At 44.0% G+C, this 27216-nt stretch overlaps 1 protein-coding gene across 1 annotated transcript in view; it reads left to right on the forward strand.

Moving 5' to 3' along the window:
* The window catches only part of KCNH8 (potassium voltage-gated channel, subfamily H (eag-related), member 8), a 427975-nt gene extending 410693 nt beyond the window's left edge, over positions 1-17282 (forward strand). The window contains exon 16 of the mRNA XM_006883339.1: positions 16602-17282. Coding sequence (XP_006883401.1) covers positions 16602-17282 — 681 coding nt within the window. The remainder of the gene's footprint in view (positions 1-16601) is intronic.
* Positions 17283-27216: the final 9934 nt, after the last annotated feature.

Consider the following 27216-nt stretch of genomic DNA (forward strand, 5'->3'; position numbering starts at 1 on the left):
GAGGCAATGCGATTGGCACAGGATAGAGCAGGGTTTAGGGCTGTTGTACAGAGGGTCGCTATGAGTCGGAAACGACTCGATGGCACATAACAACAACAACAACGTTTATTGCGGCTTTGTTCTCAGTAGCAAAAAGCTGGAAACAACCCAAGTGCCCATCAACAAACAAATGGATAGAGAAGCTCTGATATATTCACACAATGGAATACTATGCTACACTGAAAAACAAGGAACTCATGAATTATACAAAATGGGTGATCCTGGAGGACATTATGTTGAGTGAAGTATCTCAGTCACAAAAGAACAAATACTGCATAGTGCCACTGTTATAAAATAGGACTGACATCAGAGTTGAGGGAAGACAGAAAAAGAGGAGAGGAATGATGTATACTTCATTGCAACAGATGAGAGAGAGAACTGTTTAAAAGGGATATATGATTGGGTATTATTGTCATGCCAGGAGTCCAGAACGACAGCTGCATAGTGGTGTGGACTTGAGGGGGGAGGGATTGTATAACAATGAAAGAGATTTTCTTTTTATTTTCAAGAAGAGTGAATTGGAGGAAGTGGGTGGGCAGAGAGAAAAGTGCAACAAGGAATGACTGGAAACCCTAAGTCTCTGTAAACTTTCATTAAATTAATTAAAAAAACAAAACAAAAAAACCCAGCAAATTTGTGTTGGCGTCAAAACACATGATCGAGCTCCAAAGACCGACAGTGTATGGTGTATTGGGACAGTAGATCACCAGTAACCACTCCATGAATGAATAGTGTAAACCATGTTGAAACACTGTGTAAAAGCTTCCATATTGAAGGATTAGGACCACTTTGAGACAACTGTTGTTGTTATGTGCTATCAAGTCACCTGCAACTCATAGTGACCCTATGTACAATAGCCCTAAACCCTGTCCTGTGCCAATCTTTTTGTCTCCGACACGCCTACCCCCGTTGCCCCAGAGACTGAATCAGTCAATGTCATTGAGGGTCTTTCTCTTCTGTGCTGTCCCTCCATCCTCCCAAGCATGATGTCCCTCTCCAAGGACTGATCTCTCCTTGCAACACGTCCAAAGCATGTCAGACAAAGCTTCAGAATCCTTGCTGTCAAAGAGCAGCCAGATTTAACCCTCTCCAGGATGAATCTGTTCTTTTCGCAGCCTGTAATATATTCAACACTCTTCTCCAACACAGCTCCACAGACAGCTCAAAGGCATCAATTCTCCTTCTATCGTCCCTAGTCATTGTCCTATTCTCTGATGCATAGCAAGTGATTGCAAAGACCTTGGCCTGTATCAGGAGCACCGTAATCTCCAGACTGATATCACTGCTCTTCAGTACTTTGGAGAGATCTCTGAGAGCAGACTTTCTCAACACAATACATCTAAGTTCCTGGCTGCTGGTGCCAAGAGTATTGACTGTGGAGCTAAGCAAACTAAAGCTGATTTGGATCTCAATCTTTTCGCCATCCATCACGATGATACCAATTGGCCCCGTGGTGAGAATCTTTGTTTTCTTGATGTTGAGCTTCAATCCATATTGAAGGCTGCAGTCCTTGACCTTCTGCAGCAAGCACTTCAGGTCCTCCTCAGTCTCAGCAAGCAGGGTTGTGTCATCTGCATAACGCAGATTGTTGATGAGACTTCCTCCAATCTTGATGCCACATTTCTCCTCATAGAGCCCAGCCTCCCAGATGATCTGTTCTGTGTATTGATTGAGGCAGCTAGATCATATGACATTCCCTTACCTGCTGCAGAGGTATAGAGCTATTTAGAGGCAAGAAGCTGCACCGCAGTCCTGAAGGCCACCAACTGCTCCGCGGGAGAAGGAGGGGAAGTCCCCGCCCATGCGATGACCTGCATCCGAAAACCCCCAGGAGGGTCAGCTATGATCCAGCTCGCTAGTACACAACAACATCTTGAATTTAGAGATTCGTGATCGTGAGCTGTCTCTGTTCAGTTGCAAATAACAGACGCTCAAGCTAGAAAATTAGCCATGACATTTAGTGTTTATTAATTGACTCATGTATCAGCAAATGTTTATAAAGTTCCTTCTTTTGCAGGATCTGTGCAGTGGCTAGAGCTGCGAATAAAGGACAATAAAGGCCCATTGTACTCACACCTCTCTGGTGGCTTAGTGGTAAAAGCTGTGTTGCCGACCTACAGACTTGTTTGAATCCACCAGATGGGCAATCTCCTCCAGTGTGATTTACGGCCTCTGAAAACCTGCTGGAGGGTCAGCTATGAGTTGCTTCCAACTCAGCAGCATAAAAACAATAATACTCACACCTCCAGACCCTCACTGCTCTCTATTCAATTCTCATCAACACCAGGCTGCACATGCTTGTATTACAAAGTTCAAACCTTCACCATTTGCCTGCAGTGGCTCAAAATTTTAGATTCTTTTTTTAGTATTATTAATTTTAATGGAAGTTTACAGAGACTTTGGATTCCCATTCATTCATTGTTGCACTTTTCTCCCTGCCCATCCTCCCTTGCCAGTTCGCTCTTCTCTTTGAAAAGTAAAAGAAAAATTCTTTCCTTATTTTACAATCCCTCCCCCCAAGGTCCACTCCACTACGCAGCCTTTTTGTTCTGGACCCCTGTCATGACAAGAATACCTAATCATATATCCCTTTTGAACAGTTCTCTCCCTCATCTGTTTCAATGCAGTACACATTATCCCCTCTTTCTCAGTCTACCCTCAACCCCAATATCAGTCCCATTTTACAACAGTGGCACTATGCGGTATTTTTCCTTTTGTGGCTGAGATATTTCACTGAGCATAATATCCTCCACGGTCACCCATTTTGTATGATGTTTCATGAGTTCCTTGTTTTTCAATGAAGCATAGTATTCCATTGTGTGACTATACCAGAGCTTCTCTATTTGTTGATGGGCACTTAGGTTATTTCCAACTCTTTGCTATTGTGAACAAAGCCACAATAAACATGGGTGTGCATATATCTGATTGGGTGGCAGTTATGGTCTTTTGGGGGTATATTCCCAGTAGTGGAATTACTGGGTCAAATGGCATTTCTGTTTGCAACTTTTTGAGAAAGCGCCACATCTCCTTCCACAATAGTTGTACCATTTTACATTTCCACCAACAGTGAATAAGGATTCCAGTTTCTCCACAACAACCTCGCCAGCATTTATGATTTGCTATCCTGTTAAATTTTACTATTCTTACTGGAGTGAGATGATATCTCATAGTTGTTTTAAATTTTAGATTTTTAGTGTAGGACTTTAATCAATATCTCCAAATGGTTCCAATTATTACTGTTAGGACTGATTTATACTGCAGAGATTAATGCAAGGCAATGCAAAAAATTGAGAGACTCAACTTCTCTCTATTAACTGAATAAAAATATTAGCAGGAATGGTGGGTGTATCCATGCTGAGGCAGAAGAGGTATTAGATACATCAATCTGTGTTTTTCATTTTGGTTAAAGTGTTTCCTGGCTTAGTTCTCTCCACCTTACACAAGTCCTTAACTAAACTTAGGACCTGTAACTTATTAGCAAACCTAGCTACCTGGAATTCTAATCCAATGCCTACTGTATAGGAACTAAACTTTAACAGACAATTATATCCTTTATCCCTTATAACATAACCCTTGTGAAAATATTATGCAGAAGAAAGTGAGTGTTTGTTGTAAAATGGGACTGACATTGGGGTTGGGGGAAGACTGAGAAATATGTGATAAATAATATATACGGCATTGAAACAGATGAGGGAGAGAACTGTTTTAAAAGGGATATATGATTAGGCATTATTGTCATGACAGGAGTCCAGAGTGAAGGCTGCACAGTGGACTTGGCGGTGGGGGGGGAGAGGGATTGCATAACAATGAAAGAATTTTTCTTTTACTTTTCAAACAGAAGAGTGAACTTGGGAGTGGGGGGCGTGGGCAGGGAGAAAAGTGCAACAATGAATGAACGGAAATCCAAAATCTCTGTAAATTTTCATTAACATTATTAATAATTAAAATAATCAAGCAAAAAAGAAAGTGAGCAGTAACACTGGATCATGTTTATACATGAGAGGAGAAAGCCATGCATTCTCATTATGTGGGATACAATGACTATTTCTAAGCCAGCAGAAGCTCCAGAGGTAGTAGAAATAGAAACGTACAGTGATTATTGTTTCCCTCCTCACGGGCATTGAAATATGGGTACACAGATCATCATGGGCTGTTGGCAAGTCTGTTGTTCCATGTATGTGTCTGTGTTCATGGCAGGCGGTCATGTTGCCTGGAAATCTGCTGGGCGTCTCATGGTTTGTGTGTCGAAACTCAGTGCAGGGAGAACAGAAAAGGGGGCAACTCTCGAGAGTCTCCGAAGTTTTGGACAGAAAAAGTGAGCCACTTGGAGGCACAGATGGTGTTTCTGCCACTCCTTCTTCCTAACAGTTGGGACACTGGAAGGGAGACCTCAGTCTTGGAGATGAACAATTGGCTGTGCAGATGGTGAACGGGCACTGGTTTGGAAGTTTTGGGCAACAGTTTTCAATTTCAATCTGAGGGATTCTTGTCTGTAAAAAGATGACACAGAGGCAAAATAGGAAGTAAAAGAAGACAAGAGATCAAGAGGATGTGACTTGAGTGCAGTCAGAATGCTCCTTAGAGCCAAGGATGGTATAGTATCAAGACATAGTCTCAGAGGCACAAGCATGTTATCAGAAGGCGGCGGCGCTTAGAGAAGGAAGCCCGGCGTGGAAAATAGAGGAGGGAGTGAGGAGAAGGCCATCAGAGACCATCAGAGACACGGAGACTGCTTAAGGAGCTTGTGCACAGTGGAGGCCGTGAGGATGTCACAGAATTGGGCAAGGTTTGAAGCTGTTGTGAGTAAGGTCACTTTGAGTCACACTGACTTGAAAGCACCTAACAACAACAACTTAATATAGCAGAAAATAATGTCTAATCTTGTTTTCTTTAAATATTATCTTTTTTTCTTTTTTTTTTTTATTAATTTCAATGAACATCTACAGAGATTTTGGATTTCCATTCATTCATTGTTGCACTTTTCTCCCTACCCACTCACCCCCCACCCCCAGTTCGGTCTTCTCCTTGAAAAGCAAAAGACAAACTCCTTCATTGGTACACAATCCCCCCCCACCTACACCCCCACACCCCCAATATTTTAAGTAAAAAATGGGAAGGCCAGGGAGCTCTGGTGGCCTAGTGGCAAGAAGGTGCACTGCAGTCCCAGAGGTACACGGTTCAAATCCACCAGATGCTCTGCTGGCGAAGGAGAGGCAATCTCTTCCTGTACCAGCCAGATCTGATTTGACGGTACACGCACAAAAAATAATAAAATTAAAATTTAAAAAAAAAATAGGAAGGCCATATCTAAAATAGCTACCCAGGCAGCATCTTAGGGATAGAAAATGGTGTATGAAAGTTCAGCTTGAAAATGAAAACTGATTAGCCTAAAGGAATGTGTCATACTGAATTCACAATGGAGTTTTTGTTGTTGCTGTTGTTACTGTGTGCCTTTGAGTCAGAGCCAGCGCATAGCTGACCCTGCAACAGGTTTTCAGAGGCAGTTAATCACACAAGAGGAGATTGCCCATCCTTCTCCCGTGGAGCAGCTGGTGGATTTGAACCACATGCCTTTGAGATTGCAGCGTAGTTTCTTACCCCTAGACCACCAAAGCTCCCTCATAAGACATGGAAAACAATAAGTATTTCCCAGACATTTAGAACTACTCACTGAAATCAGCCTGATCCTGTAACAAAGAGCAAATGAGTACGATGCATGAAATCCAGCAGAACGCTTGGCCAAGAGATTACTCATTTCTCTAATTATGAAGGAAACGCAGAAAAGAGAGAGAAGGGATTCTTATGAGTGAAAATGTCACCTGGAAATTAGACAGTACTTGAGAATGTGGTATAGGAAACATATAAAGCTTGAACAGAATACTTGGTCTGACTACAGTTACTTGAAATAAAGAGATCTATCACAGATGTTTCCAATATAGTTTCTACAGGAGGGACCTCTGATGGCGGAGTGGCAAGAAGTTGTGCTGCAATCTTAGTATAGTTTCTACAGGATATTTATGTTAAAATTACAGAAAAAGATAAACTCATGATCCAAGACAACATGAAAACAAAACAAAAAAATTCTTCAAACTTACAGTCATTGCATTCCTTTGTACATTCCAGATTTACCAGTGAGCAGTGTTTTCTACATATTATCCGAGGTCCAGGAGACACTAAGGTGAACAATACAACGTCTGCTCTTCAGGAGACATATAGCTTAACAAACCTCCATATGAGGCAAAATGGTCAGGACTTAGGCTGCTGTGTGAGCATCGCTAGGAGATCAGAATCAAGCTCTGTAGAAAAGGTAGAATTTTAGAAGATACTTGAATGGAGAGAAGAAAGTAAGCAGGCAGAAAGGGGCAAAGCACAAAGCCTCCTGGTCAGAGAAAACAGAATGTTCCAGAACATGGAAGCCTCGCTGTGAACATACCAGTGGTGTGAAATGCAAGAAACTGGGCCACTAAACAATGAACTTAAGCTGTGAAGGGTATTAGAGTAACGTTGCCAAAAGAGATTGTGTTTTCTGAGCCATGCAAGTATTTGAAGGGTTTTTTTTAACAGTTATTGATGTAGATAAGTGGGAAAATTTTTACTAGCTTAATCAAAATCAACTCTCTTTTGTTAATGGGCTTATCTCTTTGTAAAGCCAATTCTGATTTTTTTGGGAACATTTACTCCGTGTTTTATACAATCATTCTTATACATTGTGTTTCGTTTATGTACTTTGTATTTATACATTCATATACATTATAACTTTTTTATTTTATACTCAGTTTACATAAGATTCATAAAGTTCATATGCACTGTTTTTCACCATTATAACTTTTTTATTTTATACTGGTTTATGTAAGGTTCATAAAGTTCATATACATTGTAAAGTTCATATACATTGTTTTTCACCATTATAACTATTTTATTTTATTTTATTTATACTGGTTTACCTAAGGTTCATAAAGTTCATATACATTGTTTTCACCATTATGACTTTTTTAATTTTCTTTTATATTGGTTTACATAAGGTCATACAGTTCATATACACTGTTTTCCACACTGGACATTTTAGGTAATTCATTACCATTGCTCTATCGCTATCATCATCCTGTCCTTTCAAGGAACATTTCCCAATCCTTCACAGCCCCTCCACCCACCAGCTTCTCCATGGTTTTTTTACCTGCCCCTTTTCTTGTTCCTTCTCCTTCCCTTCCCCTTCCTCTTTGGAACATTTCTACACATCTTGCTCAGTTATCCTATTTTCACAATAGTTGCCCTGAGAGTGGACAGAATCCACTTTACGTAGCGACACATCATTTTTAGCAAACATCTGAGCCTCTCACCTTTGCAAGTACAGACGTTGCATTTTTTGGTGCCTTCACCTTTGATGAAGACCAAGGTGGTTTCTGTTTTACAGTGAGTTCTGTTAGTAAGCCTGGGAGGAAATGGTAGACAATAGACAGTGAAACGGATCGGATTGGTACACTCCCACCTTACCCTGTTCTCTGGCAGTCTGCTGTCACCTTCTCTGTCACTGGGGTCTCCACCTCCAGGAGATGCCGGCTTGCCTTGTGACAGCTGGCTTTGTCCTTGTAAAGGGAGTGTTCCCTTGCTCTACGGGATTGCTTCCCTCATGCAACTTTAATAAAGTGCAGGGGAGTGTCCCTGGAGACAAGGTGACAGCAGTCTTCCCTAACATAAATTGATGATCACCCCTAAGTGCTAAAGAAAGAGTTCCTGCTTCCTGGTGTGCTTGTTCCTTTCAGTTCAAACTAGTACAGTAATTTTGTTTTCTGAAAAAGTGAATGTTTATTTCCACTCCCAGAGCCAAGCAGTCATCTGAATTCTCATTCAGCGGTCACGACCTCACATGTGTAACCAGAAGACAGTAAGACTGACATGTCAGGGACCTGACTGGACCAAAGTATTTCACGCACAGGGAAGTGTCTGATTATTTTGAAGACCAGGAAAATACTTCCTTAGAAATAGGACTTTGCTAACATTTTCACTGGTTCCAGATGTTCCTTTCTTGTGAACCTTTTTTTTTTTTAATAATTTGAAATAATTTGTTTTGGAGTTCCTCAATGATTGTTGCTGTTGTTAGGTGCCGTTGAGTCGTAGACAACTCATAGCGACCCTATGAATGAAAGACCTGAGCACTGTTCATAGAGTTTCCAGAGGCAAGCCATTTCAGAAGTGGATGCCATTCCTGCTTCCATGCTTGTTTTAATTGGGAAGCTCCACCAAACACTGTTCACCCTGGGTGACCATTATCGCATTTGACACATCAGTGTCACAGTGTTTAGCATCACAGCAACCACGAGTTACTTCTGTACAGCAATGCACAGACCAGTGCTATACCACCTAGAAGAATGTTTGACAAAAAAACAACAACAATTTGAACCAGGCCTGAGGGCCGCAGATTTAAATCACTCACTTTGGGCTTGATAGCATAACTTTCTGTCCACTAGGCCAACATAGGTCTCTCTATGTTGTCATTGCTATTGTTAGGTGCTGTCTAGTCATAGACAACTCATAGCGACCCTATGAACAGAAGACCTGATGAGCACTGTTCATAGGGTTTCCGGAGACAAGACATTTTGGAAGTGGATGCCTCTCCTGCTTCCAAGCTTGTTTTAATGGGGGAGCTCCACCAAACACTGTCCACCATGGGTGACCATTCTCGCGTGGTTGGACATTATCATATTGAATGATAGCAATGGAAAATGTGTACAGCTGCTAAATGCAAAGTTGTAGGTTCAAGTCCACTAGAAAGTGCATTGGATATAGGTCTCTGCGTTCTCCTTAAAAAGCAGTTGTTGAAAAGCCTTTAGGCACTTCTACTCTGGACCCCTCAGGATATCCCTGAATCAGTTTCCACACTGGTTGTGTTTGTTTGTTAATAATTTATTATGAGACCTTTTTCCCATGTCCCAACATCTCTCGCATTCATAGATGACACCGTTGACTTATCTGCTGTTCAGTTCACATTTCAGACAACTTGTACCCAGGAAGTTACCTTTTTCAGTTATCAGTGCTCTTCACAGAGTCCAACCACTTCTAGCAAACTCTCTCTACTCTCCTTAAGGGGATGTCTCCTTTTTATGTGACAATCTCTTACTGCAGAAAAATCAGACTGTCACTTATGAAACTGGGACCTTAGAAATGCCATTTAACCTCTGTATCTTAGTTGTCCCATGTTATAGACAAGACACCAATAAAATACTCCTCCCTGTATTAACAGTATTTTGAGACCAATAGGGAAATGCAACTGAGAGACTTTTTATTATAAATTAATTCAAATGTTTCTTGAATAATGTAATTATTGAGGTGCCTAAAATGTAAAATCACACTTCAATGATTACGTCTTAAATCAACCTTTGATAAAAGGCAAATTGTAAGCATTTTTGTTCTTGTTCTTACATTCTGTCACATAGAAACCATCTCATAGCTGAGCCTCCAACAGATTTTCAGAGGTTGTAAAGAACTTGAAAAGAGACTACTCATTTCTCTACTAACTAGCAACCAGTGGAATTTGAACTCCCTGCCTTTGGGGTGGCAGTGCAACACCTTTCCACTAAACCACTGGAGCAAGACAAAAAGGCTTTTCAACCTGTAATCAGAACAGATTATCCTGGAGGCTGGGCTCTATGAGGAGAAATGCAGCATCAGGATTGGTGGAAGATCTATCAACAATCTGCGTTATGCAGATGACACAACCTTGCTTGCTGAAACTGAGGAGGACCTCATGCACTTGCTGCAGAGGGTCAAGGACTGCAGCCTTCAGTATGGACTGAGGCTCAACGTCAAGAAGACAAAGATTCTCACCACTGGACCTATTGGCAGCATCAGGATGAATGGTGAAGAGATTGAGATTGTTCACAGCTTTAGTTTGCTTGGCTCCACAGTCAACACTCTTGGCACCAGGAGCCAGGAAATTAAAAGATGTATTTCAATGGGAATGTCTGCTGTTAGGGACCTCTCCAAAGTACTGTAGAGCAATGGTGTCTCTCTGGAGACTAAGGTGCATCTGATAGAGGCCATGGTCTTTGCTATCACTTGTTATGCATCAGAGAGTTAGACAGTGACTAAGGAGGATAGAAGAATTGATACCTTTGAGCTGTGGTGCTGGAGAAGAGTATTTATGGTACCATGGACTGCTAGGAAAACAAACAGATTCATCTTGGAGAGGGTTAAACTGGGCGGCTCCATGGAGGCAAGGATTCTGGGGCTTCGTCTGACATATTTGGACATGTAGTAAGGAGGGACCGGTCGTTGGAGAAGGACATCATGTTTGGGAGGGTGGAGGGACGACACAGGAGGGGAAGACCCTCTATGAGGTGGATTGATTCAGTGACTGGGGTAATTGGGATGGGTGTGTCAGAGGCAGTGCGATTGGCACAGGACAGAGCAGAGTTTGGAGCTGTTGTACATAGGGTCGCTATGAGTCGCAAGTGACTCGATGGCACATAAAAATAACAACATCTGTTTTTTTTACTGTCTACCTTTTGGTGTGTGTTACTGTTCTAAGGGCAAAGACCAAGGCCTGCTCGAGGGTGTGACTTTAAAATCATTGATGAGGCAATAGGTTTGTGGGCTGGCCTGGGGCCTGGGGCTTTTGAAGTCTCCCTTCACTCTGGAAGTTAGCTGGCTGGCTCACGTCTGTCTCTGTCTCGGTGGAAGTCTTGTCTTGGTGGAAGTCAGGCAAGGGAGCTTTCTGGGGTCATTTTGTTGTGTGTTACTGTTCTGACAAAGGTCAAAGCCTGAGGCCTGCTTGAGAGTGTGACTTTAAAATCCTGTAGGCATTCTTTTAAAGACACAGCAATCATTTGTCTATTTGCTGTACTGAATAACTTGGAGTTGCTGTGATGCTGAACACTGTTCCACAGTTATGTCAAATACCATAATGATTACCCATTATGTACAGTGTTTGAATGAGATTCCAGATTGATCAATGTTGGGAAACAGAAGTGGCATCCACTTCCTAAACTAGATGACTCTGGAAATTCTACAAACTCTCTTATAAATGTACAGAAATGATGTTAATCAGAGAACAGAGTTCAGGTCTTTTGTACAAAGCTTATTCTGAGTCATATTCAAATATGACGACACTTAACCACTGCTCAATGAGACTAGTGCTGTTATATCTGGAGGAATAGTCTTCCACTTTGCACATCACTCTTTGTCAATGTGCTGTATGAAGTAACCTGGGTTTGCTGTGATGCTGAACCTTGTACCTTTGGGGTATCAAATACCAGAATGGTTTCCCAATGTGGACAGTGTTTAGTGGAGCTCCTAGTTGTAAAACAGGTTGGGAAGCAGGAGTGGCATCTACTTCCTAAACCACATGCCTCTGGAAACTCTATGAACTTGGAGAAACAACAATAGCTATCGAAAGGCATTAGGTCTTTTGTTCATAGAGTCGCTATGAGTCAACCTCGATTCAGTGGCAATCAACAACAACAACCTTCTCTTAATTTCTGGGAAAAGAGCAAATTGGTTTAAGATCAAACCAGCCAGTGCAGAAATCCTGTGTTACTGATTTAAGTGGGACCATGTACTTCAGGGAGCTCTAGTAGCCTAGTGCATAGGGTACTGTGGTGTTAACTCAAAAATGGCACCAAGGTAGAACGATGGTCAAGCTCCTTCCACAGCTTTACAGTCTGAAAACCCACCGGATGGCCAGCTATGAGTTGGTTCCCTCAGTGGCAATGAGCTGAATTTCATGCCCTTGAGTAGGCAGGTTCTATCAACAATGTGGAATGAAAATATCAAAGCACCTTCAGTCTTCTCAGATTCACCATTTCCGGTCTTCGTTACGCAACTCAGAGATACCCCTTTTCCTCTGTAGACATTAACGATCTGCACGAAAGCCTAGACTAGTATTCTGTTGAGTCCCTGGAATTCTGTGCCAGCAGCAACACGGAAAAGTTTGACTTAGCAATTTCAAGGCAGGTGTTACCAGTTGGAGGCCTGAGAGATGAGAAAACCTCCTTCTGGCCTTTTTCAGATGCCTGCTTTTGAGGGGCGCTGCCTCCTGGTGAGCCTGCCAGGGAGGATTAGTTTCAGAATGTGCTCCCAAAAAGTAGAATGAATTAAGTTGCTTGGTTAATTATGAATGCATATTTAAATGTTGATGAGAGCCTTCTCAAAACAGCAATCTCGACTTGGCATTGTTACTGAGATTGAATTGCCTTTTCCTTCCCCTTCGTGTTATTTAGCCAATGAATTGAGCTGCTTTTTGTGGTTCATGATAATACAACCAAATCATTGGGAAATTCATTCTAAAATATATATATTATTATAACAATAAAAGGAGAAATGTGATAGCCAGTTAATAAATCTAACCAAGAATTGGCGAATTCATGAACCCTACTTCCTGAAATATCATTTGTCCTCATTTCGATGGATAAACATACTCCAGAAAAAGCTAACCTTGTGTCAAATCTCATCTCCTGGTGACCATCAATGATTAAAAATAGGTGGCCTCGTGGTAAGGAGCTGTGCTGCCATCCCAAAGACCTGCAGTTCAAACCACCAACTGTTCCACAGGAGGAAGACGGACAGTCTTCTCTTAGGGAATTAAGTTGCCTCTTAAAACTCATGGAGGGTCAGCTATGAGTCATTTCCAACTGAACAATATACAACAACAACAATGTAGTTTTTAAGAAAATAAGTCTTCCAGTGAATTTTATTCGAGCTCTAATGGCATAGTTTGTATCGAGTTGTACTACTAACCTGTAAAAATAAGAGTAGCGAGTTCTAACTTTTGCTAACTCCAGAAAGGGGAACTGTCCCCATCAACAGCATCTATAGCACAAAACTAATTTCTGTAAGATCAGACATGATCTCTTCTATTCGTCATTCCGACACTAATATCACAGCTTTACTGGTTCTGAAATGTGTTACAATGACTACACAGACTGCAGAACCATACTTATGATAATGGACTTTGTCAGGGAAGTTAACAGGGTAGCAGGATACAGGATAGAGTCCCTCAGTCCAGACAGCTTCTCAAATGCGGTCATAGGCCCTTGACCTTCAGGCCTACAGGTTAGGTCAGGGTTACAAAGTTCCCTTACCCATCCCAGTTATGATATCTTCCCTCAGTCCTTCAGCCAGCTTGAATGAAGGTCTCTGCCTCTGGCTCCGTGAGGCAGCAGTCTCTCTCTCTCAGGTTAGTCTCTTGTTCTCTGCTGAAGCTGCTGTTCTTACATGAATCGCAGTCTACCTGGCACTGGAATCTCTAGCCCCTGTGATGCACACTGCTTCCGCTTCCTTTTATTGACATTCCCAGTTTCTTCTGCCAAAACCACTTGATTTAAACCTAGAGAGATGGTGAGACAAGACAATCCCCTTGTGGATTTAAACCTAGAGAGATGGTGAGACAAGTCAATCCCTTTGTATGATCCTGCCCCGCCATGTGGCAAAGTCAAAGTCAATGGCTAGGAAAGCCATTATCAACAACCAAAAAAAAAAACAACAAACAGACCACAAAAACCCTCCTTGATGTCACATAACCCAAAACATGAACATCTCTGGCAGTTCAAATCCAGAGAAACATGGACAGTTGTGTTGCACTAAGATTTATAGACTCATTTGCCGAATGGAGGGTCACCTTGAGTGGGAGCCAACCCAACAGCAATGACAGTGTTAAGGGTCCTGAGGAGAAGACTGCTCCCTGATTATTGAGTGTTTGGGGGTTGTGTTCCCAGAGACATAGCGACTGTCACAAGTCCTGAACTTGTACTTCAGTGTAAATGTCTGACTCCTCTTTTAGACACATCTACCATTATGGGTTTATTTGTGCATAGGGTTTTCAGAGGCCTTCTATTTCAGAAGTGGATGGCCAATCCTTCTTCCTAGTCTGTCTTAATCTGAATGTTCAGATTTAGAGAAGTATCAGACAGACCAGCATTTTATAGAAAAAGTAAAAGATATATCCCTTATTGTGGAGTTAACCATTAGTATCAGTGTTGTCCCTGCCTTTGGCACACGTGTCTTTAGTAAGGAGAGACCGGTCCTTGGAGAAGGACATCATGCTTGGGAGGGTAGAGGGACAGTGTAGGAGAGGAAGACCCTCTAGGTGGATTGATGCAGTGACTGGGATAATTGGCATGGGAGTGTCAGAGACAGTGTGATTGGCACAGGACAGAGCAAAGTTTAGGGCTGTTGTACATAGAGTCACTATGAGTCGCAACCGACTCGACGGCACATAACAACAACACAATAATGGGAGCTCAAAGATACAAGTCAAGATTTTTAATCTCTTACTTAACACATTATGACACCACACGAAAATGACAGCTTCCTCTCCTTTGCTTCTACCAATGAAAATTGGTCTGTGATGTGTTCAAAGTCATTTATGTCAGGAGCTTCTGTCCTTTGGACACTCAGCAAAACAGTCCCAGATCTTCCTGGCCAGAAGCAGTACCGGAGCCAAAGGTGTTTTGTTACTAGGTGCTGTTCAATCAAGTATGACTTATAACGACTCCGTAGACAATCGATCTAACGCTGTCCTATCTTGTGCCATCTCCACAGTCTCTGACATGCTCGAGTCCATTGCAGCAGTTGCCGTGTCAACCCACCTTGTTGAGGGTCTTCCCCTCTTTCACTGTCCCTCAACCTTCCCAAGCATAATGTCCTTCTCCAAGGAATAAACTCTTCTAGAAACATGCAGAATGTGGAGATTATCTAACAATATCACTAATATCACACACAAGCAAAATCTTTCTGAAAATGATCTGAACAGACTGGAACAGTACATCAAAAGAGAACCTCCAGGAATACAAGCTGGGTTTAGAAGGGATCATTACACTAGAGACATTATCATCAATGTCAGATGATTTTGTCTTGACCAAAAGCTGAATCATAGAAGAAGGTCTATCTGTGTTTCATTGACTATGCAAAGGCATTTGACACTGTGGATCACAACAAACTGTAGCTAACCTTGAGAAGAATGGAAATTCCACAACACTTGATTATGCTCATGTGAAACCTGTTCTTGGACCAGGAAGCAGTTGCCAGAACAGAGCAAGGAAACACTGCATGGTTCAAAATTGGGAAATGAGTGTCAGGAAAGGCTTAAACCCAAACCCTTCTCCAGGGAGTGGCGTACCATAGGCATAGCTGAGTCTGTGGCCACCAGTGCTGGCTCATGTCCAGCCAGACCCACCACCCAGCACAGCGGTGGTCATCCCTGGCCAAAGAAGGAGGGAACAGATAGTTTCAGAATCAGACACAACGGTATAGAGTGGAGTTTAGAAAAGGGGCTATAATGGGGTTCTAGAGCTTGAGAGAGCAGGAAGATGACAGGAGCACGTGGAGGACTGGCCAGTGGGGACAGTCAGGCTGGCCCCCTTGGAGGGACTATTCCAGATCTTTTTCTCCTCATTGGCAATAACCACACTGAAATCATTGCCCTCACACAGGCACAGGCTAGACAACAAGAGAGAGGTTTTTCTCTGTCTACTCCTTTGCGTAGATAAATGTTTCTGGAGGAGATCACACAATCTTCCTTGACCCATGAGGGCTTTCAGATATTGACATTCTAACTTCCTGTGTCACCTCTCGTAACTGATGATAGAAATTGCTCAGCACGTGTCATGCTTGTCCTCCTCTAGCTCCGCCTGGCCCCTTCTAGAACCCTCCTCCGCATGAGCAAAGCATGTACCACACAGCTGAGTTCTCATTCTGTGGCCATGTGGGTTCAGTGACTGGCCCCAGGACTCCAGGTAGCCCACAGTTACACCTATTTCTTTCCAGCTATTGACAGTATTCTTTTTTCTGTGAAATCTCTCCCTAGCAAACCTGGGGTGAAATCTCACGTAAAGCCTTCACCACACCGGAGGCCAGTTTATCCTGCAAGGGTACTAGGTGTAGATCTCAACCAGCAAATGGCAACAGCCTTTTCCTGACTGTCTCCTGTGGGCGGGCACCGAGCTGCATGCTTGCGAGTGAGATCCGTGTTTTGTGCTGAGTCGTCCAGCATGACTCTTTGCAGCTCTTTTCATCCTATAGGTTCAGAAAAGCAAAAGATTCTGTCCACGTTTAAGAGATGTAGGGGGTGATAAATACACCTCTCCAATTTAGTTCAAGAACTCCTACAACTCTGCTATGTACCCCCAACATTTATGTCTCCCTGAGATCCCCATGGGAGTCTCTGGTACCAATGGTTAAGTGCTGAGCTTCTAAACAAAAGGTTGGTGGTTGAAAATCACCCAGAGGCAATTCTGAAAGTGTCCACTTTTGAATGGTCACAGGCACAGAAAGCCATGTGGGGTACAGTTTTCTCGGACATATGTGAGGTAGGCATGGGTAGGAACTAGACTTGATGATAGCCCCCTCGTTTCTTAGAGCACCTTTTGGAAAGTAGCTTTAGATTATAACATATGTCCACTCCGATGTCTGCTGTATGTTCACTCAGATGTCTAGTGCATGTCCATCCAGATACCACCCCCTGTGCTTGGTTAAATCTGGAGCAGCCTTCCCCTAAGTTCATTTCCCTTCCTGTCGCAGCCACGGCCACTGCCTTTAACTGTTGTCTCTGCTTTGCTCCATCCACACAGGTCACAACGTTGACCCAGGAGGTCTCCCAGTTGGGGAAGGACATGAGGAACGTGATTCAGCTTCTGGAGAATGTCCTGTCACCCCCGCAGCCATCGGGGTTCTGCTCTGTGCACAGGGAAGACTCACCCCCCAGAATGGCCTGGAGCACACCCCAGCCGTGCCTGCACTTACAAGCAGGCGGGGCCACCTATAGCCAAGCACAGCTCTGTCATGGCAGTGTCACCTCGGACATTTGGAGTGTGGATCCCTCCTCCGTGGGGGGCAGCCCCCAGCGGACTGGAGCTCAGGAGCAGAGTCCTGCAGACGGCGAACTTTATCAGTCCCCAACCCTGCCGGGTTCGCCTTCCCACTACCAGGTTGTGCAGGAAGGCCGCTTGCAATTCCTGCGATGCATCTCTCCGCACTCCGAAAGCACGCTGACGCCCCTGCAGTCCATCTCAGCCACCCTGTCCTCGGGGGGTTCCTCCTCGGACACGTCCCTGCACCTGGTCCTCCCCAGCAGGTCAGAGGAGAGCAGCTTCGGCCAAGCTGCCACCAGCTCCTACAGTCTGGAGAACTTGCCAGGCTCTTGGGACCGGGAAGGGATGACCTCTGTCACTACGGAACCCTTGGAAAGTTTCCCACTAGAGGTCGTCACAAGCACAGCAGACGTGAAGGACAGCCAAGCCATAGACGTATGATGCCAGCGCCCGTGACGCAGCTGCCCCCTCCACCCCTCCAGTGCATGACAGCTTCCGTTTGCCTTGTTTTGCTCTGCAGGCCTGAGGGCTGGCGTGAGTGGAGAAAGCTGCAGAAGAGAGTGGGGAACCCGGGAAAGGCACACCGTACCTCCACATTGTAGCCAACACTTTCTAGATCCTAGAAGCATAATGAGAACTTTTTTTTTCTTTTTCCTGTACAGGTATTAACTTACCAGTCTGTTTGACAGAGTTTGGTAAACTTCCAGTGACGCTGGGGGTCTGAGCAGCTAGCAGGCCCAGACAAAGAACGGGTGGATTAGCTCTGTCCTCGGTGGCTCTTGTGACAGTCCAGCAAAGGTTTTTCCTGAGTGCCTCTTTGTCATTTCTGAACAATATCCATAGCACTGTTTGGCCTCAGGGCGCACAGCTCATGCTGACCTGTTTTCCTCCTTGTGAAGAAAGGGACAATTATCACTGCATGTCATCTCCCAGACATTCAGTTAGACAAGCTGGTGGCCGGTGGCTAGCTATTGCACGTCATTTGCCATGTAAATGAAAATGTCTTTATTTATCAGGAAAAAAAATGGCTATTTTTATATCCTTGGTATGAAATATGTATTTAAACTATTTAAGATATTTATAAAGAAATGAATGTTTTCTTTTCATTTTGGTAAAAAAAAAAAAGAAAGAAGCTTGCCGTTTTAACAAGAAATGCACTACTGTTATGTATATATAGTAGATAAAAAAATTATTTATTAAGAGGCTGTAGTTTCAAAAGGAATCTCCCTTTTATCTGCATGCAGTTTGCAACAAATGTAGCCTCATGCTCCTTGATTACACGAGGAAGGTGAGGTCCTATTTTATTAATGAAATAAAAACATGGACTGAGTGTCACCTCCATGGGCGTTGGCATGGTGGTGGGAGGGTCCCATCAACTCTCTGCTGACTCACATCACGTTGGGCTCGAATTCCAGTTATACTCCCTCCATGGTGACGCACGTATCTCCTTTCCAGATACTGCATTATCCTGTCAGGAAACCCCATACTGACCTGTGGAACATGAGTTCCCAATTATTTCAGGATCTAAATTGGCTCCACAGTCAACACTCTTAGCACCAGCAGACAGGAAATTAAAAGACATATTGTGATGGCAAAGTCTGCTGTTAGAGACCTCTCTAAAGTACTGAAGTGCAACAATGTCAGTCTGGAGACTAAGGTGCTCCTGATACATGCCATGGTCTTTGCAATCACTTGCTATGCATCAAAGAGTTGGACAATGACTAGGAAGGATAGAAGGAGAGTTGATGCCTTTGAGCTGTGGTGCTGGAGAAGAGTATTGAATATACCATGGACTGCTAAGAAAATGAACGTATTTGTCCTGGAGAGGGTTAAATCAGGCTGCTCCTTAGAGGCAAGGATTCTGGGGCTCCATCTAACATACTTTGGACATGTTGCAAAGTGGGACCAGTCCTTGGAGAAGGACATCATGCTTAGGAGGGTGGAGGGACAGCATAGGAGAGGAAGACCCTCTATGAGGTGGATTGATTCAGTGACTAGGGGTTTGGGGATAGGTGTGTCAGAGACAGTGCGATTGGCCCAGGATAGAGCAGGGTTTAGGGCTGTTGTACATAGGGTCGCTATGAGTCACAGGCGCCTTGACGGCACATAACAACAACAACAAATGAGGCAGAGGGAGCTCTGGTGGCCTAGTGGGTAAGGAGTTGGACCGCCCATCCCAACAGAGGCAGTTGAAATACACTAGCTGCTCTGCAGGAGAAAGATAGACAATCTCCTCTGTGTGGTTTACAGCCTCTGAAAACTTGCTGGAGGATCAGGTATGAGGTGTGATTTCAGCTCATTGGCAGTGAGTTAGTCAATGAAGTAGAAAACAAATCATGGATGTATTCTTTGCTGTGCTGCTCTTTCAGAAGACGTAGACCAATGAGGATTATAAAATGGGGCCAAGAATGCTAAGCCAGGAGGCATGGAAGCGATGCTAGCTTGCAATGCGTGTGTGCATTATATATGCAGGCGTACTTACAGGGTTCTCTGACAGCAGAGGGAACGCGAAGGCTTCTTGTTGTTTTTGTTGATTGCCATCAAGTCAAGTGCAACTCATAGCAACTTTATGAACAAAAGCCCTAATGCCTTTCCATAACTATGGTCATTTCTCCAAGGTCACGGAGTTTCCAGAGGCATGTGGTTTAGGACTGAGGGCTTAGTGGTAAGAAACTGTGTTGCAATCTCTAAATCACATGGTTCACATCTGCCACCTGCTTCCTCAGAGAAGGAGGGGCAGTCTACTTCTGTGTGATTAGACTACCTCTGGGAAACCCGCTGGAGGGTCAGCTGTGGGCCAGATCTGACACAAAGACATCCAACGGCAACAGCAACTGGTAGCATAGTCCATAAGGAGCCACACTGCTGATCCAAAGGCCACGCATGACTCCCGTGGGTCAAATCCACCAGGATGAAGTATGTGTCCACTTGATTTACACCTTGGGAACCCACTGGACAGTCAACTATGTGTTAGACCCAATTCAATGTCATTTACACACACACATAAATGTACATGCCTATTGGAGTCTGTAGTAGTCACTGACAGTTAAAGGTAAACTGCTAATGAAATAGAGTTTTTAATCCATCCAGAGGCAGTTTACAAGAAGGGCTTGGAAGTCTGCATGTAAAATAAAGTCAGCCGCTGGGAACACCAGGGAGCTCAGTGTTCTCCTCTTGGGCCCTCAACAACCCCATAAGTTCTCTATAACAGAGCTCTCTCATTCCCCTTCGGTAAAAAGAAATATCAAAATCCCAGAGATCGCACAGCTAACGGTAATGCTCCCTACACCTCATCTCCATCATCACTTCCACACTTTTACTCAAGGTTGAATGTGCTTTGGTGGCGCGTTGCTCAAGCACCCCATGCCAACGGGAAGTCTGGTGGTCTTTATCCATCCAAAAGCACTGACAGAGAAAGAGCTGTCACTTAACGCCCTAAAGGTCACAACCCAGAAATATCTGTAAGGAACTTCTCCTCCGTCCCATGGCATCTCTCTGAGTCAGAATCAACTGGGAAACACCCAACAGTAACCACAAATCAAGTGTTATTTTATGTGTAAGAACATTTAGAACCTAATCATCCCAGCTATTCCTGGATGGTACCTCACATTTGCCTTCTGGAATTTTTTTTCCTGCCTCAATGAGTAAATATTATGAGAACTTTATCATTAAAACAGCTACACACCCAAAAAAGTACAAGAAATTTTTTTTCTAGCCAATTTGTTTACTCTTTCTCTTCTCTTTATGCTTCAAGCACCCCCTTTTCATAATCCATCCTGTCTTTCATCAAACATTATCTTGCTTAATAGAGACTAGTGTTTTTGTTATTGGGGATAGAGTAATCCATAAACCTTGTCATTGGGCTTTTAATGAGACAGCAGCAAGGGTTTCAGACCCATGGCATGGTTTCCTCTGGGCACACTCCTGGATTGTGGGCCTACCAGAAGCTGAAGTTCCGGGCATCAGTCAAAGGGACTCTGAAGACCTGCTTAAGGGCCTGTAAAGATCTTCAGCCTTCAGTAACCAGGTGAATAATAACATTAGGGTAGTATTCAGAACTTAGAATAACCAAGCGTATGAGGTCAAAAAGGTAGCGTTTGTCAAAAGCTCAGAAAGCAGAAGTGAGAGGGTAGAAAGAAGAATGGATACCAGAACAACAGGGAGGAAGTGGGAAGAGTTGTTACAAATGAGGATCCCCCTCCCCCCGCAAACTGTAAACTTGTGCAGCTCCTGCACCAATGAAATCAAATTCATGTGCAGAAAGCAGCTCCTTTCTGCCTTTTTGACACCACGTTCACTAGTGTCCAAAAGTAAATGGACAACACAAAGGCCTAAGAAATATTTTTAAAATCTACACAAACCAAGACTTCTCTTACTGAGTAGAAGAGAAATCTCATTTTTTAGAACGCAGTACATATTCATGAGATAGGTCACTCAACATCTTCTACTTCCTCACTTCGAAAATCCAGTCACTTCCTAAATTCATGGTAACGCTGAGTCAGGAGCAAAATTCTGAGTTTCATCTCTGCATCCTTGTTTCCTCTCGTGCAACATCCTGATCCACGTAATCATTTTCCTTACTATCCACAAAGAGCTCGTTGGTGTTGGTCCACGAATGCCCTCCAGGCAAATGAGCACCACCGTTACTGAGCGGGAGCTTGGTAGCCGACCTAGACCATAGGGAGTTGCACTGCTAACTCAAAGGTTACGCTTCTCCATTGGTTTGAACTCACCAGAGGCTCCTCGAGGGAAAGGTGGGTAATCAGAATGCTCCTTAGAGACAAAGAAGGTGAAATTTCATCTAACCTTCTGTGGGCGTATTGTCAGAAGGAACCAACCTTTCGAAAGGGCTGTCATGCTTGGAATGGTAGAGGATCAAAGAAAGAAAGATCTTTAACACACACACTTTAACAAGAAGGATTGATACAGCGAGTGTAACAATAGACTTGAGCCTCTCAGAGATGAGGGAGGAGGGTGCCGGGTGGGGCATGATTCCGATCTGTTGTTCATAGAATAGATAGGAATCATAGTCGACTCATTCACACTTAACAACAACTAATGTCATTGGTATAATTCTGCAAATCAGAAAGTCACATGATGAAAGCTTTTTATGTGAGTGCAACAGAAGCAGAAATATCTGGCAATCAAAGCTACTTACAAGTGGAGAGGCCAGCCAGGAGTGGTACTACCCCTCTAGAAGGTTCCTTCAGAGACTGTTAGGACCACCTGTGAGCAATCACGTTTCTCTGATGACATCTACCCGGCTTGCACCTAATCACGTTATCTACGTTAGACACAGGCCGAGCAGAATGTCTGCCTCAGAATCACACAGCAAGCTTATTTGCAGTGTGGAAAACCTATCTCTAACTCAGTCCATTTAGGTGGGACTTGAGAGTCTTTTATTTAGTAAATACCTCAGGCGAATTGTCTACCCTAAAGATCGAAAGAGAACAGTGGTCTATGTGAAAGTATCAGTCCTAGTAAATTCAGTACATGTGTGGACCCGCATATCAATTCTAAAAGAAACCAGCTTCAGTGCATAGCTGTATAATAAAGAAGCCCAGCTGAACCACCAGGAACCCTGGTAATACAGCAGTCAAGTGCCTAACTGCAAAATGAAAATCAGCAGTTCAAACCCACCCCACCCCACCCCACCCCCAGCCACTCCATGGACAAAAGATGAAGCATTCTGCTTCCATCCAGATTTGCAGTGCTGGGCACCACCCTGGGGGACAGTTACTTCGATTCTGTCCTGTGGCGGCTGAATCAGAATCAAATCGAACCCTGAGTTGGGGTTTGTAAGTGGTCAACCTCCAAATCGGTAGTTCTGAAACTTTAATTTGACTAATGTCTCTCTGGGGAATTTTATGAAAGAAGAGATTTTAGGCAAGACCTCAATTCCTAAGACATGATTCTGATACAGATATGTCAGGACACAAACCTTAGAAAGAGTTCCCTGAGCAGTGTAAGTACCTCAGAACTAGTCGGGGAGTTAGTTCCTGGGCAAGTGGGATAGGTACAAATAAATCCATTAATCCTTAAAATGGATAGCTTTGTGCATTTATTAGCATATCAATGATTTTTTAAATTTTATTGTATTATTATTTTTGTGTGTGTACCGTCAAATCAGATCTGACTGGTACTGGAGGAGATTCCTTCTCCAGCAGAGCATCTGGTGGATTTCAACCATGCGCCTCTGGGATTGCAGTGCAGCTTCTTGCCACTAGGCCACCAGAGCTCCCCATATCAATGATTTTTTAATGAAAATTCTTCCTTTCTCTCCAAGTGAGCAAGAACTTTCCTTCATTAATTCAATTCATGACTTCACAGCTACTCTGCGTCATTTGTCTCATTTGTTGCAGATGTTGGCTTTTTTGTTTCAGATACATTTCTTCTAGAAGGAAGAATAATGCCCAGTGCACTTTAGGTTTCAAATTCTCAAAAACTGGTCAGTTCCTCCCTGTTATAGAAGAGTCAAGTTTATAGGCAAAGCAAGACAATTATTTGATTAGAGCGTATCAATGGCTGTGGATGGCTCCTGTGTGGCGTGGAATCACTACTGCCAAGACTATGATTGTGTTTATTCTCAAGCCAAATAGTCTGCTCCAAAGATTTCTTGGCTGGAGCCCTGGTAGTGCAGTGATTAAAACATTTAGATGCTAATGTGAAGTTAAAAAGTCAGTAGTGGCTAAAAAGTGATGCTAAAGCAGGAGGGACATCCACTTCCTAAACAACACGCCTCTGGAAACCCTATGAACATTGATAAAAGTCGGTGCTTACAGAAAGGCTTCAGGCCTTTTGTTCATAGGATCACTATGAGTCGTGCAATCCACAACCACCACCACAAAAAGTTAGTAGTTCAAACCCATGGGCCACTTTGTGAGAGAAAGATGTAGCAATAGAATCGCATAAATGTTCACAGCCTTGGAAACCCAGCGGCGAAATTTTGCTGTTTAATAGAGTCGGAATAGAGTCAATGGCGATGAGTTTGCCAGGTTAAAGTCACTTCTTCTCTAAAAGCCTATTCTTTGTTTAGAGTCATTCTTCTGAGCGCTGTCTGATGACACAAAAAGTGAGGTAACCAAGGACTTGCTGTGCTTCCTTGATAATTTGAAGTGCACACTTTTGCACGGGCTTCACATTTCTCATCAGCTTCTAAGTGTCTGCCTCTGGTGAAATAAAAAATCCTAAATTCAGTGGCTGAAGGGGCCATCTGGGATGTGGTGAGACCACCTGAAAGTGTTCACTACAGATTGGTAAAGAAAAGTAAGTCCCTGCTTGCTTTGCTATGGGCTAATCCACGCTACTTGGAGATGTTTCACTGTCAAACTCATCACTCCTTGCTGTCACTCCAAGCCAACCCTCCTCTGGGTTTTCCACAGCTGTGACTCACGCAGGAGGAGATGGTTCATCATTTTCTGGCAGAGTCGCTGGTGGATTTGAACCACCAGTGAGACGTCACCTTTCACCCAAAGGTTAAAGCTGAGAACCCATCAGCACACCTCCCTATCCACAATGGCACCGGAGCACCAGCACAGTTTTCTAAACTGCAGACATTCATAATATTCCACAAGTACCTTCACTAAAAGATCACTATCACTAAAAACGGAGCCTCGAGAGGTGCACAGACTCAGAAAAACCGCGCCCCAGCCTTCCCTTTGCTTACCTCCTCCTAGTCTTCACAGGCAAAGTCTCCAGCTGAGCATGAGGTTGAGGAAGACCCGCGAGGAGCAAGCAGATGACTGCTTCCCGAGCGTGTGTCCTGGCCCTGTGACCTCAGGCACAGTATTTGACACACCTGAGCCTCCAGTGCTTTGTCTAGAATGTGCGAGTTAAACTATATCTGCCCTGCAGGGTCTTTGAGACGGTTTAATGGAGTCACTGAGGTGAAGCACACAGAACAAAACTTGCTGAATCCTTTCTTTTCCCTCTTTCTCCTCATCTGCATCCCTACATCCTCTTATCCCTGTATAACTTCCCCTGCTCATCCCCTCACGCTTTTTACCCACCTCTCCTTTCCCCCCTGAACTCCCTGCTCCTCTCTTCATTGCCCTCCTCTTCGCCAGCTCCCTCCTCTGTGCCCCTTACTCCTTGATTCCTCCCCTTCCCCCTTTCCTCCTCTCCCCCCACCTCCTTCAAGCCTTCCCCTCCAGCTCCCTCCTCGCTCCACCCCCTGCTCCTCTAGGGTCCAGGCCCAGTTCTGGGAAAGGAGCCACTCCTTAGCCTAGCTCACAGTCCACCCCAGTCGGTACACAAGGGTGTAAATCTGTATAGGAGGGAATGCCTCTCTTTCAGGAGCAGCTAGTAGATTTGAACTGCAGGGTTTTGGATGGTGGTTGTTATTGTTACCTGCTGTCACGTCAAGCATGACGCATAATGACCCTATGAACGAAAGACCTGAACCCTGTTCTATCCTGCACCATCCTCACACTTTCTGACACACAAGAGCCCATTACAGCAGTCACCATGTCAATCCACCTGGTTGAGGGTCTTCCTCTCCTTTGCCGACCCTCTACTCTTCCCAGCATCACGTCTGTCTCCAAGAAAGAGCACCTCCTAGCACGATGTCCAAAGTATATTAGGTGAAGACTCATCATTCTTGCCTCCGAAGAGCACTCAGGCTGCACCCTGTCCAAGACATATCTGTTCATTCTCTTTGACGTCCATGGGCTGATCAGTGCTCTTCTCCAACACCACAGCTCAAAGGAGTCAATTCTTTTTCTGTCATCCTTATTTATTGCCCAGCTTTTTTTATTTTAGGGTAACAATCTCCTAGATTAGGTGCTACACTACTATATCCTATATTTGTACATGTGGCAGAGCTATCCAACGAATCTATATTTACTTTTAAAAAAAATTTGCACGAGACACCCCACTGTTGAGAAAGATGTTCCCCCAGCTCCCCGGCATGAAGCCCCAGCCTGTGTGGCTTCTGACACGTGTATCTGAATTTTAATGGCCTGGAGAAGCTCTGGTCGACTACTGCTAAGAAACTGCACTGTGCTCCCAAAGGCCCAGGGGAAAAATCCTTCCATGTAATTTACTGCCTCGGAAGCTGACTGGAGTCAGCTGTGGGGCAGTTCCAGCTTAATGATTAACCACAACAACAGTGAGTAAGGAAGTTCTGGTGACTAGTTGTAAGGTGTCGATTGCCTTCCAGTAGAGCACGACTCATAGCGGCCCTCTGAACAAAATGCCTGAAGCCCCCCTACAACTATCAACATTAATCAGAGTTCATAGAGTTTCCGGAGGGATGTTATTTAGGAAGTGGATGCCACTCCTGCTTCCAAGTGCACTATTAACACAAAGGAATGCGGTTAGAATACACGAGCTGGAGAAAGATGGGCGATCTCCTCCCGTGAAAACATGCTGGAGCTCCAGCCATGAGTCAGTTCTGACTCAAAGAAACACAGTAACAACAAGTAAGGGACTGTGCTGCCAACACAAATACAGGCTGTTCAAAGCCCCCGGCCAATCAGAGAAAGAAACATGGGCAATCTCTTAGCCTGTCACTTCTGAGTCTCTGAAACCCACTGGAGGGTCAGCTATGAGTCAACCGTGACCCGGTAGCAGACAATAATAACAGCCAGATTGACAATTACAGAACGACACAAGAGAATTGTTTGCTGGCACGAGTACATGACATACACACACGTCACTGTTTTTCTCATGAAGCTTCTCCATCGAAACGTATCCTTCCTTGAGACACTGCATGCAATGAATGGCACACTCAGGCACAGAAGGTCGAGCGCTGTCAGCCACCAGTCCAGACCTTGCCCAGGGGCAACTGGTCTTCCCCTCCTGCCCCGTAACACTGGAGGCTGGAAGCTGTGATGATGAAATGGCAAATGGCAGCCACTTCACACAGACGCCTTCAAAGCCTTCCCTAATGAATAGTTCCCAGCAGAGGGTATAAGGTAAATGTCACTCCCTGAAGCTCTGTCCTGAAAGAGCCCGCTCCTTCAGCTATGCCATTCAACAGCACACAGCAGGACAAGAGGACAGTCCCCCGAGGAACACGGACACAGGCCTTGTTCCAGGGAATTAAGTAAACTGCACTTTCTGAGAAGCAGTGGAGTGGGCAAGAGGCAGCTGTTTAGGCAAAACCGTATCTGCGTCTGGCTTCATTTCTATCCCTGGGAAGCTGAGAAGCTGGGAATGGGATGCAATTTAATTTTGATGCTGAAACTTTGAATTTATATTATACTCGTTTCCTTGATAAAAGTAGAGAATATAGATTTAATAGATTTGCGTAAACCAGAGAACAAAATGGAAGGAAATGATCTTTTATAAGCATGTCTGTGCTTCTCTTATTTTTATAAGTAAGCAATATACCATGGACTGCTAAGAAAATGAACAGGTTTGTCCTGGAGAG

The sequence above is a fragment of the Elephantulus edwardii genome, unplaced genomic scaffold, assembly GCF_000299155.1.
Source record: "Elephantulus edwardii isolate Elephantulus edwardi_28Jun2011 unplaced genomic scaffold, EleEdw1.0 scaffold00027, whole genome shotgun sequence".
In the NCBI taxonomy this organism is placed as follows: domain Eukaryota; kingdom Metazoa; phylum Chordata; class Mammalia; order Macroscelidea; family Macroscelididae; genus Elephantulus; species Elephantulus edwardii.